Consider the following 19,455-nt stretch of genomic DNA (forward strand, 5'->3'; position numbering starts at 1 on the left):
ACATTGGCACGTCGCAAGACTTCGGTATTTGGCACTCTATCAGACCATCTGATTTTCATGATGGCACGAAGGCATTTAAGGTGGAAGCGATCCAGAGTGCGAATGTGGCGGCGGTACACACACCACGACTCGGAGGAGTATAGGAGGCTTGGCAGCACAATTGCCATGTAAACTGAGATTTTAGTGGCCAACTTAAGTTCGTGTGAGCAGAAGACCTTGGAATATAGCTTTCCAAATGCTGCAGCAGCGGCACCGACCCTGCTATTGATCTCATCATCAAGGTCACACTTGGATGTTAAAGTGTTCCCCAGATAGCGAAATTTATCCACCTGCTTCAATACATCCTCACCAAGCTTTATGGTTAGTGTCTCGTGACCGTGACTGTCCAGGGACATCACCTCCGTCTTATTGACACTAATCTTCAGGCCGAATTTACGGCAGGCTTGGTGAAAAACGGACATCAGCTGTTGCAGGCCGTCTGAGGATTCTGCTAAGAAGCACAAGTCATCAGCATAAATGATCTCAGTGATCAATGCATACGACAATTTGGTGCGAGCCTTAAGTCTAGCCAAATTGAAAAGACTGCCGTCCGTACGGAAGCGGATGCGGACTCTTTGGGAAACAGTTTGTAGAACCTCTCTAACTACGACCGCAAAGTACAAGGCGAACAGAGTAGGCGCTAAGACGCATCCTTGCTTCACCCCACAGGTAACGGGGAAGAAGCCCGTCTGTTCACCATCTACAGTGACGCAGCATTGCATGTCGTCATGCAGGAGTCTAAGAAGCGTCACAAACTTTTCTGTGCATCCGAGCTTCCGTAACACCAACCATAAGGCTTCGCGAGGCACGCTGTCAAAAGCCTTCTCCAGGTCAACAAAACAGAGGTACAGCTGACGACCCTGTTCTCTGCTCTTTTCTTGTAGTTGACGCACAGAGAAGATCGCTTCGCATGTGCCTCGATCCGGTCGAAAGCCAAACTGAGTTTCGGGCAGGATCTTTTCAGATAAGTCCTTTAGGCGGTTTAAGAGTACCCTAGCAAAGACCTTTCCGGGGGCCGATAGGAGCGAAATACCGCGGTAGGAGTCGCAGTCAGATCGGTCGCCCCTGTTCTTATAGAGAGCAGTTATGCGCGATACTTTAAAGCTATCCGGAACGCGCTCTTCCTCCCACATACGAACAAACAGTTCCCAAACCAACGTGTGCAAATCCTCTCCACCGTATTTGATCAGCTCTCCTGGTATAAGGTCAGCGCCAGCCGCCCTTTTATTTTTTTGCTGTCTGATGGCAGTAACAACCTCGTCACGCAATAGGGGCTCGTCCAGCTCAAGGGCAAGAGGGAGTTGAGGCATTAAAGCGATGCTTTGCAGATCTGCTGATCGATCCACATTCAGCAGGGCATTGAAGTGCTCTGCCCAGCGCCTTAGTACATCCTCCTTGCTTGTTAAGAGGTGCCTACTATCTAGAGCCCTTAAAGGAACCTTTGCATGGTTGGATGTACCCATCAGCTTGCGCACCTCGCTATAGAACTCACCGAGCTGGTTTGTGTCAGTGAGCCATTGCATATGAATAGCTTTGTCCTGCCACCACTTGTCTTTTATTTGTCGAGACAGCTTGCGCAGTTCAAGGTCACTAGCTTTGACCGCCGCAACGCTTCCTTTACGCCTTCTGTGCTGTCGCAAGAGATCACGGTGTTTGTCGAGTGCCGCCCGCAAAACTTCATCATTTCCATCAAACCAGTCTTCATTACGACGGCATTTCCTACCCAGTGCAATTGAAGCGGTATCCATGATATGAGATAATAAAGCTCCCCAGTCAGCATCAACATCACCTGTCTCATTAACTGGCAACAGCTTCTTAGACAAAACTTCAGCATAGTTCTTCCTCACCTCAGGATCTCTTAGCTTCTCTATGTCCAAAGACGCAAGCTTTTTCATAGGAGATCTACGCGGGCGGCGGAGGCGGAGTCGTAGCTTAGTGACAATAAGTCGGTGGTCAGACCAGCAGTGCGCACCACGCATAACACGGGTGATCTGCACTTTTTATTTTTTATTTTTTTTATTGCTTAGATGGGTGGACGAGCTCACAGCCCACCTGATGTTAAGTGGTTACTGGAGCCCATAGACATCCACAACGTAAATGCGCCATCCACCTTGAGATACAAGTTCTAAGGTCTCAAGTATAGTAACGACGGCTGCCCCACCCTTCAAACCGAAACGCATTACTGCTTCACGGCAGAAATAGGCAGGGTGGTGGTACCCACCCGCGCGGACTCACAAGAGGTCCTACCACCAGTAAGAAGCACTTGGCTGAAATCTCTTTGCCTTACGATAGCATAGTCGATCAAATGCCAGTGCTTGGATCTTGGGTGCATCCATGTTGTCTTGTACTTAGCGGCAAGTCTAAACATAGTGTTCGTAATTGCTAGACCGTATTGAGCACAAAGACTGAGCAGCAACTGACCATTGCTGTTCATGTTGCCGACTCCGTGTCTACCCAGAACTCCAGGCCAAGCCTCATAGTCCCGACCAACCCTGGCATTGAAGTCGCCCAGCAATAGTACCTGCTCTCTGGCGTTTATACTGTCAAGGCAAAGAGTCACTTCCCCATAGAATTTGTCCTTAATGTCATCAGACTTGTCAAGCGTTGGAGCATATACACTGATGACATTAAGGTAATTGTCTTTATCCAGGTGAACTCGCAGTGTGGTAACGCGGTCCGAGATATGTACAGGGTACTCCTCTAATCGCTTTACTAAGTGATTCTTGATGGCAAATCCTACACCTGAATGTCGCGTTTCAGAGGCAGCGGTACCTTTCCAGAAGAAAGTATAACCAGCACCTACTTCCACCAGCTCTCCTTCATCGGCAAGATGTGTTTCGCTGAGAGCAGCCACATCTACGTTGTAGCGATGAAGTTCCCGATCTACTATGGCGGTCTTGCGTTCAGGGCAGGCGTTGCCATCTCGATCAAGAAGCGTTCTCACGTTCCACGCGCCAAATGTCATGATAGATGTTTTTATAATATTTCTTTTGCAACGTCGACCACGATTTGACTGATGCAGTGGCAGCCGCGGTTACTACCACTTATCAAATGGGACGAGCAATTTTTTAGGGCACCTTTTCTAGCCCCCTCCCCGGCTGAGCGGGGAAAGCAGTGCCTCCCTAAACAGGGCTGCTTTGTCATCTCGGGTGCTGCCGAACCCACGCCGTCGCCCCAAACTCGCAGCGCAAGAACGACCACGGTGTGTACTCACACCCCCGAGACCGCCTGTGTGCAGGTATCGGACAAAGCCTAGCTTACATCAGGCTAGACCTCTCTACTTCTACCCATCGCCACAGGACTTTTGCTTATTCGGAGTCCATTAACGGAAGCGGTCAGATACGCAGGATATATTTAGGTGCGCAAACGTTTGCGCTCACGCAGGCGCACACCCTCGTCCTATCCCTTCTTGGATCAGTGGAACGGGAAACCGCTACGACTGAAGAAGGGGTTGGATGTTGTGTCTGGCCGACGGTGACTATATGCCCTCCACCATCGCCCTAGGCCATCCACCTTGCCTTGCTGACCTGCCGAGTCCGCCAAGTCACGTTGCGTATCTGCGTTGTGTTGCCTTCCTCGCCAAGTCAGACTTTGTGTGTTAAGCGGGAGGGAGCCGCGTGTAGGGATGGGTATTAAAGAGATGAGGAGGAGAGGGAGTTAGGAGTAGGAAGGACAGGATACTGTAGCCACGGGAAAGTAGGTTGTGGTCTATAGTAGCTCAGGGAAGGCGGGATCGCGTGCCCGTGCACTCAGTAATATACTACCGGACAAATAGTATATTTGAGGGCCCCCTGCCTCAAAATAAATATAGAAATTAAGAACACAAAATATATTTCTTAACTTTAAACAAACCCTTTCACGATTATTCAAACGAAAATACTTGATGGTGCTTCACCTACTAAGTTTCAGAGACCTATGTCAACAGTTCTGACGTGCTCCTGGGACCCAAGACCCTGATGATTGATGAGAAACTAACTTTCGTGTTTTGAAAGCGTTACGTAACATCAGATGTACGGTGATTTTTTAATTCGTTTCAGCTTAGATTTATGTACCATTGATCTGGTTGAAAGGCGATTGCATGCAGCAGAGATGCGAATGTTGCGATGGATGTGTGGAGTAACGAAAATGGATAGAATACGGAATAAATATGTTAGAGGAAATCTGAAAGTGGCACCTGTGACAGAGAAGCTGAGAAGTGTGCGTTTGGAATGGTATGGATATGTAATGAGACGAAATGAAAATGAGGGTGGTAAGAGAGTGTTAACTATGAATTTGGAAGGATATAGAGGAAGAGGTAGACCTAAGAAGAAATGGATAGATTGTGTGAAAGACGATATCGGTAAGAGGGGAGTGAGCGAAGAAATGGTATATGATAGAAGAGTATGGAAGGAGAAAACATGTTGCGCCGACCTCAGGTGACTGGGAGAAGGGCAGGATGATGATGATGATCTGGTTTGAATGGTATTGTAGTAGTATGACGTACTGTGATATATATTTATTGCTTAGATGGTTGGACGAGCTCATAGCTCACCTAGTGTTTAGTGGTCACTGGAGCCCATAGACATCTACAGTGTAAATGCGCCACTCACCTTGAGATATTATAGTTCTAAGGTCTCAGTATAGTTACAATGGCTACCCCACCCTTCGAACCGAAACGCATCGTAACAACAAGGCACATTGAAGTCGTCGTGGCCTAATGGATAAAACAGTATATTCGTGCAGGATGCTACTATGCCAGCACTATTTAGCGGTAGGCAGCGGCTTGGCTCTGCCCCTGGCGTTGCTGAAGTTCATGGGCGACGGTAAACACTCATAATTAGATGGGCCGTGTGCTCGTCTGCCTACAAGGGCAATAAAATAAAATAAATGTTAATGTTCAAATTCCGCAGGCAAATACCAATTTTTCGAATGAGTTACGTGCTTAACTCGTATTCACGAATGACTTCCACGATCAACCCATGGTATCGTGCAATAAAAAACAAACTAGCAAACCCACAGACACAGTCCACTGCGTTTCTCACCGGATCTTCTCAGTGGGTCGCTTTTCCGGTCCGGTGGTAGATTGTGCGAAGCACTGCTCTTGCTAGGGTCAGTGTTAGCAACACCTCCTAGTTTGAGCCCTGAGAGCTCATCTACATGCTAGGGTAACGTTAATATAGCCTCTTAAGGCTATCAGCATAGATAGGAGAAAAAAAACCAGCAACAATTACAATTTATGTTACAATTGGTGTCAAAGCATATTGTGGGCTCGCAAGTATAGGTACCACCATCCTGCTCATTTCAACCGTATTCCGGTTCCGGAAAGATATGGCATTCGTAATAATATACCATTAGATATTCATTTAAATTAGGGTCTAATTGCTCCGATGTCCACTTAAAATTGAGAAATTAACTCCTTTGCTGATCTACTGTATGAATAAACAATATGATAAATCAATAAAACTCACATTTAAGTACATTCACATTTTCACTGGTCATAAAATTTCGCCTATAGTTGCTTAAACTAGAAAATACGCTACGAAGATTGAGGTAATCCTATATTATTCCTCCAATTTGTCACTGTCACGTAGCCATTATTTTCAGCGCCTGGTTCGGGGCTATTTTACAAAAATAAGGAAGCTGAAACGTTCTGGATAGGATCTGCAATATCGAGTTGAGACATAAATATGTTCAAAGATAAAAATACGAAAATCTGCGTATCAAACAGTTTCATTACAAAAATTTTCTGTGACCTCCCTTTGCGTACCGCTTCAGCAGTTGTTTCGATTTTACCACCCTATTCTCTTTTAAATAATCAGTTAAGAAATGACCAGTACGTCTCTTATAGGCCGCAAGTCCTAAGTCATCTTTTAAAATACGCGATATGGTTTGAGTACATTATGATCCATAATGTACAATTGAATGTAGGGGATGATTGGCCCTTTAAAGTGTCTGCAAAGCAATTTGGCCGACGGAATGTGTCTGGGAGTATTGGCGACTTATTTTTAAGGATATTGCCTAAAATATATGTAAAAATCAGCTTTCAGAAAATCAGGTAGGCATGCGTTCTTAGTACATACTAACACTACGCAATCGGCCACATTTCATTCGTCAGAAAATACGTGACGTCTGAGTGCCCTGGGATCTTACTCTATTATATAAATTGCACTATAACAAAATAAAGCTATTGACACAAATTCGCTTATCGTGTTCCCGCCAAAAAATTTTGGAATACTTCCAATGAATTCCCTTGCAAACCCATGTTTATTTATGCGTCATATAAAGGTAACGGTATAGCCGTCTCAGCCACAGAGGGGCTAGAACATTTTCAAAATGCCTGTTAGTATTAATCAGGCAAAATTGGATATGGTCTTAGCAATACGAACGTAGATTGATAATCGCCTATTTAAATCGTAACTTTAATTTGAATTCGTTAAAATATGTTATATAAGTACATACGTGGTTAGTTAATTTGTTCACGTTGAACTCAGCAGTTGAAAACGACGGTTTTTCATTATTTGATCAGACGGCACTTTGAGAATGAGCGGTTTGTATTTTAGCAGTGTACTTTTACTAAGAATTTACTGGTGGTAGATAGTTGGATAATGTGAGCACCATCCCGCCTTTTTCTGCAATGGTGTGTTCATGCGTTCTGTTGCTGCGTCACGGCAGCAGACCTCATGTTTCAAGGTAGGTGGCGGTGGTGATGTTATTGTTACGCCGGTAAGAGTAACGTTATCTATCGCCGAATAACCGAACGAATATCAAAGGATCTAGTAACATTTAGAATGATCGAGAAGTACAACGCCATCTATTATCAGATAGCGGAACCACAATACTCGAAATGTGTGAAATATTCTAGATAATTCTAGGGATGTGGTATCGGCTTTAAAAGCGTTGCAGAGATGGCACGCAGTCAGTTAGTTATCGGAACTACTCAAAGCGAAACAGCGAACGGATCACCCGAAGTGAAGCGAAAGAAGTGAATTGAGAATTTTAAAGTGTTTGTTGAGTGTTGTAAGTATTCTAAATGCTAATACAGTGTTAACTTGTAATTCGGTAGAATTTTTATTTATTTCAAATCCCAGCGCGTAACATTTTAATTACGAGCACCAGAAACCACGTAACAGAAGCGATGCGAGTTCGTTCAGCGGTCTATAGCAAAAAACACAAAACATAGACGATTATTATTTCTCTCTCGGCACACCTCGTCTAAGCTTTTGTTTAATTACGAGTTACAGTTCGTTCTACGTTTGTTTCTTAATATGAAATCTCGTGAAATTTCTAGAGAAATTTACAATTACAAGTAAATTTCTGAGTAGTTTTCCATGTTTGAACTTTCTATTATACTACATGGAGTAGTTAATTTAAATTTATTATTATCTCGTACTCGGATGCTATAGGTAAGTATGAATTTGTCGAAAATTGTAAAAGAGTTTTAATCAAATGTATAATACTGTCGCTTCTAAACAGTGATAATAATAATTTACTGGTGGTAGGACCTATTGTGAGTCCGCGCGGGTGGGTACCACCACCCCGCCTATTCTTGCCATGAAGCAGTAATGCGTTTCGGCTTGAAGGGTGAGGCAGCCGTTGTAATTATACTGAGACCTTAGAACTTATATCTCAAGTTGGGTGGCACATTTACGTTGTAGATGTCTGTGGGCTGCAGTGACCACTAAACACTAGGTGAGCTATATTTTCAATATTTTCTTGTTATAATTGAGCTGTAAACAAAACAGACAGTTGCTCTCCTTATGGCATTTTGCTGTGAATAAAGAATACTGCTTGAGATATAACTTAAGGAGGGTGGTCATCAGATAAGCGGCCGGTCTCAAAATTTAAGTCAGTTCCCCTGGCTGAGCCCTTGCTCCCTTCTGACTGAGCTCGTGCTCGCCCACCTGTCCTGATGAAACTGAAAAGGCCTCGGGGCCAACAGTAATCTTTTAACCCTAAAAAAACTTAAGTCAAATACCCATGCAGCATGATAAAAGGACATGCTGCGCCGATCGCAAATGATGTCGGCTAAGGGCAAGAATAAGAAGAAATCTCTATTGACATTCACATAATAATTATACTCATATATTACTTGCTATAAGATTGGATTTAGGCCGAATGGTCGTTTATTTTCGACTATAAACTAACCGGTGAACATTTAAGTACAACATATTCGCGAACTTAACTTCAGGATGAAGATAAGGTAACGACCCTGTCGATCGATATTTTTTTAAGGAAGATACAAATCTCTAGAGACCACTTATTCGAAATTTCCTCGAACGCTAACATAAGCTAGACTCCGATTATGAAACAGCCTATAGACAGGGTGTTCTTTGTTTGTTTAACAAACTCTGGCAATAGGAGCATTTAATGTAACATTTTAAAAAGTAAGTCATCTTGTTCATCAAGTCATCAGGAGTTTTTTGACGTGACAACGTTTTATAATTCGATGGAGCCGGCTACACGCACAAAAAAACATGACTCATGCGGCGTTACCTCGCTCTGAGGCGTTCCATTTAAGGCTTGAAATGCAAGCGAGAGCGCGCAACGGGCGACAAAGAGGCACAATCGGCCTCCGCGTTTGGCAGCGTTCGACAACTGTCTCTCTCCTACTTGAGTGAGCGATGCATGCGCGTGGACACCTGCTATACATTAATACATTTACATGTTTTCGTCAAGTATGAAAATTGACATAATTGTATTTATGCGTACAAATAAATGTAGCTTGATCAATTCAATAGTGATTTCTATTTACCTCCTTCTCTATATCCATACAAAATATCTATCAAACAAATAAAATTAAAATTTTCTTTTGAAAAATGTAACCATTCCATCAGTATTTTCTTATGATGTTGTCACGTTCAACTATCGTCAGTAAACCGACTTTACAGACAATCTATTTTTTTTTTCTATTGGGTTAGGTCTATGGTTGAATAGCTTCTCTTAGTGTCAAATGTATCTCCCCACTTCTGTAGCTACCCACCTTGTCTTAAGACGGCGGTTTTGTATAACAGTGGTCTCACCTTTCGAACCGGAATACATACTATCTCATTCGCGGCAGAAATGATGAGAGGGATACTAACGTTCCGTGCGAGTTCATACGCCCTACCACTATATAATGCCGATTAGCGATCGCCCTACACCGCTATAATATTCAGGGGACGTCTGTGTCCATTCTCCGAATCTCTTCGTTTATCTGACACTTTTCCAAACAGAAGCCGCGCAACCAGCGGTGCCCTAAAAACCAAACCGACCAATAGAAACAGAATTATATACCAAATGGAAATGCTATGACGTAATTATTAATTTCGGTTATTACCACAAAGATACTTTGCGGGAACCCTCATAATCAAAATTATTAACATATTTAAATTGGATCTACAATTCTCGTGTTATGTTGGAAAATTATACTTTATTTAAGGGTTTAATAATCACGACATCAGTCGACTGCCTAATCATGGCTGCTCGCTTTGATCCCATTTTCATGTAAATATGTGGCAATAGTTTCCCATTACCCTAAGGCTTTTAAGCTTGCGGTACTTTGTACATATTCAGCTATTAATGATTTTGAGGGATCCTTCTTCCTCAATGGTAGTCCACTAATGAATTGCTGTATTTTATATCTATAATTATTTGTTGTATTTTTAGGACAAAATATTGGAATGATAATTAATTAACTAGATATAGAATTTCTCAATTAAGTTTTAGATATAATTATTACACAATATCCTACTATCCTACTAATATTATTAACGCGAAAGTTTGTAAGAATGTATAAATCAAATTTTTGTGTTCAAACTGTTGACTGGTTCACAATAAACTGGGCATTGCAGTCACTAGCTCTCTAACTAAATGCTTGTAGATATCTGGGAGTAAGTTTCACCATACTACCTTTTTGGGCCGAGAAGTACTTAAGCGTTGAGGAGAGCCGTTGGACCATACAAATGAGGCTTCGACTTAATATCTCAAGGCGGTATTCATGTTGTGATGTCCATGAGCCCCGACAACCACTTAACACTATGTAGGCTGTAAACTAGTTCAGTCATCTACGCACGAAAAAACATATTAAACGCATAGACCTATATAGTAGGGACGCGACATATTGTTCTATACGTACAATTACGTATATAAATAGCACCCTTTTTGAAGGCACACACATAAACATATATCTATCTCGTTCTTACTCAGCACTGTAACTCGCAGGAAAACAATATAACAGTAATTCAGTGCGTACATAAAGTGAAACATGAATATACGTAAATACCTAATGAAGCCGAAAATCCGCCATGTTCAGCGCACCAACTGTCATTGTCAGTCAGTTCAGCCGTCTCTCTTGGGTTGCACATTATTTATCAAATTTGATATCGTTTTAATATGATTGCTTATATAAAATTTAATATTTTATCATGGTACCCCGCTTAAAACATACCATTTTTCGGTCGGAATCTATTGATCATGACACTAATCATAGTTAATATCTCTTAATAAAATGTGTTTAATAAAAGGTTTCATACTTCAGTGATCAAAAGACTTTCGTTTCATGAAGCTGTCACAAATGTAATCTGACTACATTTTTTACTGTCAAACTCTTTGTATGTTTCAAACTTATAATGATTTTTAAAATTGACTCCTTTTTTATTGTTTCATACTTTGGTAGGAAAATTCAAATGAGGTTTTGTTGTGGAATTTAAATCTTCAGCCAGAAATTAAAAAGTTGATTATAACTTTGGAAGTAGATAATACAAGAAATCACATTACAACTTTGTTGGTTTTGTTTTGTTTCAATGAATTTTGAATATTGTTGTAGTCATTTACTTATTTGGTAACTTTGATTTCAGGGGAAATTAGTTGATTTTGGTGATTCTCTTGTGTACCTACAATTTAGATTGTTTCTTTTCTTGTATTTTATTTGTATACAATAAAAGACTATTCTATACTATTTTATATGAATAGTGTGAATGCCACTGCTCTATTACAGACATAAGGTCGATATTTATTTCCATTAGAAAAACGGATATTTTACCCCACGAATCTAACTGCATATTTGCTTATGCTGTCAGAAATAGGAAGGTGTACCTTAATCAAGACAGACATTAAAAAAATGTTTTTTTTTTTTTTATTGCTTGGACGAGTGGACGAGCTCATAGCCCACCTGGTGTTAAGTGGTTAGAGCCCATAAGCATCTACAACCTAAATGCGCCACCCACCTTGAGATATAAGTTCTAAGGTCTCAGTATAGTTACAACGGCTGCCCCACCCTTCAAACCGAAACGCATTACTGCTTCACGGCAGAAATAGGCGGGGCGGTGGTACCTACCCGTGCGGACTCACAAGAGCTCCTACCGCCAGTAAAAATAATTGTAATATTTGAATTAAAATTAAATTACTTGTGATATTGCGAATACTTCACAGTTTTCGTGTTTGCAAACGACCTCTGGATTAAACCGTAAAAACTATTAAACGTCTTCGGCTCGTGGAAACCGAAAGAAATGCTCAAACACTCTATTACTGGTGGTAGGACCTCTTGTGAGTCCGTGCGGGTAGGTACCACCACCCTGCCTATTTTTGCCGTGAAGCAGTAATGCGTTTCGGCTTGAAGGGTGGGCAGCCGTTGTAACTATACTGAGACCTTAGAACTTATATCTCAAGGTGGGTGGCGCATTTACGTCGTAATGTCTATGGGCTCTAGTAATCACTTAACACTAGGTGAGCTGTGAGCTCGTTCGCCCATCAAAGCAATAAAAAAAAAACATTCGTTTAGTAACAAGGAATATTCCTGTTCGTCCCAACAGCGGCTGTCGTGATCGCATTCTTCGTGTGCTGGGCGCCGTTCCACGTTCAGCGCGTGTTTTACGTCTACGGCTACAGTCTCCCGCATTACCACGTCATCAACGAGCATCTTTTCAACGTCGCCGGCGCCCTGTACTACGTGTCTGCTACAGTCAACCCGATCTTGTACAATGTAATGAGTGGAAGGTAAGTCAAGAACATTAGAGTAGTTTATTTCTCGTGTTGCAGATTAACAGTTAAGAGATACGGAAGCCAATTGGAATACCGCAACCGATTTTGAGTTTTTGTGACCGTGTTGTATTGGTACGCTGCATCGCATTTCAGATCAAAAGGAAAAGGTGGACAAAACAGACTGGATACTAGCATTCAGTAGTGTGTTCATAAATAAATAATCATGTTACGCGCTCGGGTACGGGATAAATAAAACTCCACCAAAGTACAACTAAGATCTGTATTCAACACTTAAAACACTTATAACACACAACAAACACTTTAAAACTCTCGATTCGCTTCGAGTAGTTCCGATTACTGACTGACTGGGTGCCATCTCTACAACGCTTTTATAGCCGATACCTCATCCCTAGAATTATCGATATTCCACATATCTCTAGTAGTAGTTTATCTATCTGACAATAGATGGCGTTGTAATTCTCGAGCATTCTGGGTGCTACTAGATCTTTCTATATTCGTTCGACTATTCGGCGATAGATGGCGTTACTCTTACTGGCGTAACAATCATAATCCGGCCCTAAAATTAGAAGTCTATGTACAACGAAAAGCAAAGATTGATATTCAAATTTATATACGTTGAAATATATACACAAATATAATTTTATCATCGCGCCAATACTTGTCCAATTTTGGAATCGATCCAACTTTTGACCCAACAGGGAAGCCAACATTTTATGTCCGTACATTTGCTTGAAATACATTTAGTATTTAAATGCATTCTGGTTTTACGATCCTGACCTATGCAGATACCACTGTGTATTGATTATCTCAGTGGCATTCACGTTGTGGGGTCTACGGACTAAAACCACATAACACGAAGATAGCCATCAACTCGTCGCAAATCTATAGTTATAAAATAAAAAAAATACGGTCCGAATTAAGATACTCTGCTCTACTATTCTGTATTACTTCTTGAATTCGATTAAAATATTTTTTTATGTACTGGTAATAAAACTATATACAGTCTTAATTGAAGCGAAAATCTATATTACGGAATCTTAAATCGTTTCCAGACACAATCTTACTGAATCTTACAGAAAACATGACTTGTCCTTCTTCAAACCAGGCTTGTGGAGAGTACTCAACGGTAGGCAGCGGCTTGGCTCTGTTCCTAGCATTGCTGAAGTCCATGGGCGACGGAAACCACTCACCATCAGGTATCAGGGACATATGCTCGTCTGCCAAGAAGGGCAATAACAAAAAAAAAACAATCCTAAACTTTGGAAAATTAAACTTCATAAGTCAAACATAAATATTAGATATTCACTTTAGAAATCTGTATCAGAACTTCCGCCGGTCGCAGCGGTTGCTGGACTTAAATACAGAAACTTGAAATGAACCGATATTTAATTTAGCGTAGACAAATAAATTATCCGTTTAAATCATAACAGTCTCTAAATTGTTTCAAAAGCTCGGTATTTAATCGAATAGACGCTTTATTGTTTTTAACTTTCTGAATTTATCAAGAATTTTAATGAATCGAAACTCAGCGTTAATAAGTGTTATTTGTGAACAATTAAGCCGACAAACTCTCTTAAAAGTTCCATTATTTATTATTTCATAAATTCGATAACAAAAAGCTATAATTTGTAAATCTAAACAGCAATGATTTGCATGATAATATACCTAACATTGTCATGTAATCTCGAGGATCTAAGTATTCTGGGTTCACCCTGAGTGGTGAGCGACCTATACGAATATTATATTATTGCCGAAATAGCAATATTTCGCTGAATCTACCACTGGATCCGATTTGCGAGCCACCGAAAAGATCCGGCATAAAACCCTGTGATATTTTATGGTTTACAGTTATTGAGAAATCTTTTATAGTGCTCGTTTAGATCCACGATGGTCGAATATATTCCATTCCATTGAAATATATTGGAAAAATTATAACAAAGTTTTGATGTTACTAGTTAATAAACGAGAACACGAGTGTAATTGGAAAAAAAATGGATCTATTTATTAATTAGTAAAATAACTACAGTGCTTTTTACAAGGATATTTTTCTGTTCTCTCTGTTTCGTATCATATAATCATCGTGGGAAGTGTTATGGGAAATGCCGTCACCTATTTTTGACGATCGCACCACCGCTCTACTGAAATAAAGCTCTTAATGTACTGTAGTCCTCTGTTATAATCTCAAATTACAGACGGACCCAATGTTTAGATGACCTTACTGTGAACATTTTCACAACTCACACTGTTGTATAAAAATCCAAAACAAGATAATAGAAATCATGGATATTATAGACTTTGTCTAATATCGTTAAATTGAGAACATTATTTGTAACTTTACAAGCGACTTTTTCAGATTGTTGATAGTAGCATTTTACGTGGTAGACGGTAACGGTAGGTTGCACGTGCATACGAACCATCTCTCTCTCTCGCTCTGTCTCTCTCTTCCCAGCTATTTACCCACATGGTGGTGGGGTCAGCTTTCATCACTTTACTCCTCCACTTCGCTTTGTCTTCGACATCCTCGTCAGCAATATTGCATTCTCTTTTACCCTTCAGCACTACATCCTTCCACCTTGTCTTGGGTCTACCTCTAGGTCTTTGACCGGGAAGGTCGAGCAGTAAGCGCCAAATATCCAACGAAAAATACGAACCAAGTTTGTCACTAATATGTACCAATATTGAGTTCAACATTTAAAAAAATTAAGACAAAGAGTCAATAAGACTGTTAACGAAGCAATCTAGTACATAAATTACATTAGCTGTTTGACTTTTGAAATGACATCTTTCCGAATCGCTGAGCTGTATTGAATAATTAGTGAATATTTTTGGTACGGTAGGGCGTATTCACAAGCGCGCGCGGTTAGTTATTATCGTCCTGACTAGTTCTGCTAGAAATTTGGCATACAAGACAATTGAGACATCGACTCAAGATGGCATTTAGGTTGTGCTTTTCCTGGACTTTGCTGATAACTTTACATTGTTTAGGCAGTAAAATTTTTTAGACATTGAGTGCAACAAAAGGTCTACCGCAGAACCCCCACTCAATCGCCTTAAGGGCTGTAAATACCTACATGCAACGTAGATACCGCAGTTTAGAATACAAGTAAAATATCGCACACGCCAGAACAATTCGGAAGCAATCTATTTTCTCACGGACCCAATAAATGTCAGAAGTTTACCTTTAATTACCCGTACGATTGTGATTTCGAAGTAGCGCTTGTTCAGAAATGGAGATTCACGGTGAAAACTTTTAATTTAATACTGTTCCCTGCGATTAAGTTTTTTAGTATCTAATCTATGCATATAAATAAAATTAGAGTGTCTGTTTGTAGTATTGAAATAACAGCTTTTTACTACATGCACCCGTACGATTGTGATTTCGAAGTAGCGCTTGTTCAGAAATGGAGATTCACGGTGAAAACTTTTAATTTAATACTGTTCCCTGCGATTAAGTTTTTTAGTATCTAATCTATGCATATAAATAAAATTAGAGTGTCTGTTTGTAGTATTGAAATAACAGCTTTTTACTACATGCATATGAATGTATATACGGTACATACACCAAAATAACATTTTTTTACAACTTTTGTCTGTCTGTCTGTTTGTTCCGGCTAATCTCTGGAACGGCTGGACCGATTTTGATGAGACTTTCACTAATAGGTAGCTGATGATATAAGGAGTAACTTAGGCTACTTTTTTTAGACTAACTTCGCCCCGCGGCGTCATCCGCAGTTATTGTCGTACCGCGCGCATCATGGCGGGACTCGCCTATCAATAATAAAATTTAATGTTTCCGAAGCGAAGCGAGGGCGGGTCGCTAGTTTTAAATATAGCTCTGTGGCATTGCTGTCATTCTATGTATAAATAGGGGATAGGTGAATTGGACAGCGGTAGTAAAAGTCGCCTGAAATTATAGTTCAGCTTTTGTTCCTTTTTCATCTATCTGCAGGTAGATTCATATTGGGAATATTCACATTTGGGAAAGACTCAATAGTCAGATTGTAATGTGTTAGGTTTTTAAGTTACTAACATAGATTATAAGTAAGTACCTGGATGACCAAATTTTTTTTTAATAAATTGTGTTTTTTCGAAATTATATTTAAATACAAATTATATATTGATAAAATGATGAAATATAAATAATATTTTTCAATCTTACCGACAGAATAATAAAAAAATATGAACTGGTTATTTAAAGAAAAAATCAAAATTATCGATAAAGTTGATTATTGAAAACACGAATAAAACAACTTTTTCTGAAAATAAATCGTAGCTAGATCGATTATCGTCCCCGAAATCCCCTGTATACTAAATTTTATGAAAATCGTTGGAGCCGTTTCCGAGATTCAGATTGATATATATATGTATATATATATATTTATATACAAGAATTGTTCGCTTATAGATATAAGATACTAATAAAATGTGTGGTCTCTTTACTGAAATAAATATTTAATAATAATAAAAAGCGGTCGTCATGGCTTAAAGGACGGGACAGCCATAATGCTGTACAATTAAGACTACCTCCTGTAACCAGTTGGATAGAGGTGTTCACGTGGTGATGTCTGTGGTCTCCAGTGACCACTTAACACCAGTTGAGCCGAGAGTCTACGCAATAAAAAAAATGAACAATAATAAGTTCAAGATGGCGACGACGTCTTATAATGACGAAAACACAATACTTTATTTATGTTTATTTTAATATTTTTGATTGAATTTAAGTACTTTTGCCTTTTAATAATTTCATCACAAAATATTTCTAATGTAAGTAATTCAAAAGAGACCAACTCAAGGACTCTCGTACAAAATTGAAGACTCGAATTTATAAATTATTAAACCTACAATACACAACGACGGTAATTTAATTATAATAAGAAATGTTTGGGGGAAAACTTCGCACAAAATGTAATGACAATGAGATACTAATAAACAACAACTAAAAGCATTGAGCTTACTTTTAATTTCCCGAATATATTGGAGTATTACAAACAGAAACTGTACATTGTAGAATTTTTTTAAAATCCCGCTGTCACAGTTGTCTGACTCTCGACAATAGAATATACCGTCAAGTAATTTGAATAAAATGATATAAAGAGAGAGAGAGAGCATTCTTTATTGTACACCAACAAAAGAACCAATGCGAAAAATTAAATACAAAACAAAGTACAATTGGCGGTCTTACCGCTAAGAGTGATTGATCTATCTCTTCCAGAAAATCATCAGGTGGAAAAGAATCGTTTGGAAAGTAATTACACGCGGTGTACCAATCAATTGAATATAAATATAAACAAATGCAATATAAATACACATACACACATACACGCATACATACATACATACATGTTCATACACAAATTCCTTACATCTATACATTTAGAAATATACATACAAAGACATATAAAATGACAATCTCGAAAAACTACTCATTACCGACAAAGTGGAAGGAAAAGCTAGATGTCTGTGGGCTCCAGTAACCACTTAACAACAGATAGGCTGTGAGCTCATCCACCTATCTAAGCAATAAATTTTTAAAAAAAAGCTGCTCTGAGCTATATGGTCTTCATCGGAAGCGTTCAGGCAGCTAGTTGTTAGCGAATCCCAACCCTCCTGCCTCATGCTTGTCCACCTATCCTGGTGAAACTGAAAAGGCCTCCAGGACACCAGTAAAACCGTCCTCGTAAAAAAGTACAAACGTGAATCATGTCAAAAAGGAAATAGGCTCTCTTGTAGATATTGCGTAAAAAACCTAATAATAAGTTCAGGGCAATTTGTTAGGCTCTGCCCATAACTATCAATTACTCCTTATTTACGACGCCTATTTCTTGTTTACGACTAAAAACAAAACATCTTTGAGAAACGCAAGTATATTAATATTGGATTCAAGTATACTGAAAGCCCAATTGTTTTTCATAACAGAAATGAAGGTCGCATAGTCGGTAAATTATTTTCCCGATATTCAATGAAACCCTAACTAGAAGCTTCAAACGTCAATATTGACCTGAACTTCCGGCATTATCGGTTTTGGTTACAAAATTCTGTACTGGTGGAACTCGTCTGCTATTGTTTACTTTAAATTTAGGTTTAGTTATTTAGGCAGAAAAAAATAATTCAAAGCTTTATTTATTTACGGCGAGTAATATGAAATATTAGACTTAATAACATAAGAGATAGGTCTCATAACTGGAATAACATATTTCGTCTCACTACTGCGACAAAATTCGAAGATATAACAATAAATTCAAATGGATCTCCCATTTCGAGTAAGTATGTTCACATACTTGTAATATTTGCCTAAAATTTAAAGCAAAAGGAAAACTTGGACACGGTTTATAGTAAATAAATACGGAATACTTTGGTAATATTTGAAGGTGGTAGAGGTAATGTAGAAAGGTAATATTTTGTCATTCAAATTAAAATTATTTTTACGATTTTATTTCGTGCTTATAATTTTCGGCATCTTAAATAACCGACCGGCCCACTGTGTGCTTAGTGCGAGTTTTTTAACGTCTCGATAGCGCAACAAATCTGAGTTAACTTTTACGCTATCGAGAACGTTAAAATACTCGCATTGAGCACACAGATTAACCCATGTGGTGGCCACGAAAACTAATCGAATGAAAAATTAGTAAAATTAATTACAATTATAACAACACATTTATGTAACAATTCGTATGTATCGATACAGCGTATATTTGGTGTCAATGGACAATCCCATGTCGAGTTCTACTGATTGCTCAAACACAAAATTTAATTTAAATTAAGATAATTTCATCGATAGTGAAAACAATTTATTTGCTCTACTAAAGAAAATTAATTACAATAATTGATAGTTAACCACGGCATTTCGAATCCTCCTAACGGTGCTTTTAGGTACCTCAAGCACCGGTCATTGTTCTCGTCGAAGCCGTCGCTTGCGACGAAGGGCTCGGTGAGTAAATTAACCCATAGACACAGCCCAATGACTTTCTCGCCGGATCTTCTCAGTGGATCGCGTTTCCGATCCGGTGGTAGATTCTGCGAAGCACGGCTCTTGCTAGGGTTCGTGTTAGCAACAACGTCAAGTTTGAGCCCTGTGAGCTCACCTACTCGCCCGGTTACGCTGACATAGCCTCTCAAGGCTATCAGCTTAGGTCGGAAAAAAAGAGAGTTAACTTAAACAATTAACTATATCTATTACACCAGCCAATTTTAATTAACAATAATGTTTGCTAACCTAATAGAACCCAACGCTTTCTAGCTAAATATATTTTGGGAATGACACAAAGTAGATGAGGGTTGAGTATAAATATTCCGTTATATCAACTGAGAGGACGCATGGGTGAACGTATATACATATCTCTCCCCTTAATGAATTCCGTTCTATTATATTGTCAAAACAAGATTAACACGCAGGCAGCAACCAGACACGTGTGCACAAATTGATTACGATCACCGGATGTATTGAATATCCATATCAGG

General features: G+C 39.5%; 1 protein-coding gene across 1 annotated transcript in view; it reads left to right on the forward strand.

Moving 5' to 3' along the window:
• LOC114239822 (neuropeptides capa receptor-like) overlaps nucleotides 1–19,455 on the forward strand; it is a 102,229-nt gene that overhangs the window by 68,392 nt on the left and 14,382 nt on the right. The window contains exon 6 of the mRNA XM_089739805.1: nucleotides 11,808–11,991. Coding sequence (XP_089595931.1) covers nucleotides 11,808–11,991 — 184 coding nt within the window. The remainder of the gene's footprint in view (nucleotides 1–11,807; nucleotides 11,992–19,455) is intronic.

Source organism: Bombyx mandarina, chromosome A1, assembly GCF_030267445.1.
Source record: "Bombyx mandarina strain Sakado chromosome A1, ASM3026744v2".
In the NCBI taxonomy this organism is placed as follows: domain Eukaryota; kingdom Metazoa; phylum Arthropoda; class Insecta; order Lepidoptera; family Bombycidae; genus Bombyx; species Bombyx mandarina.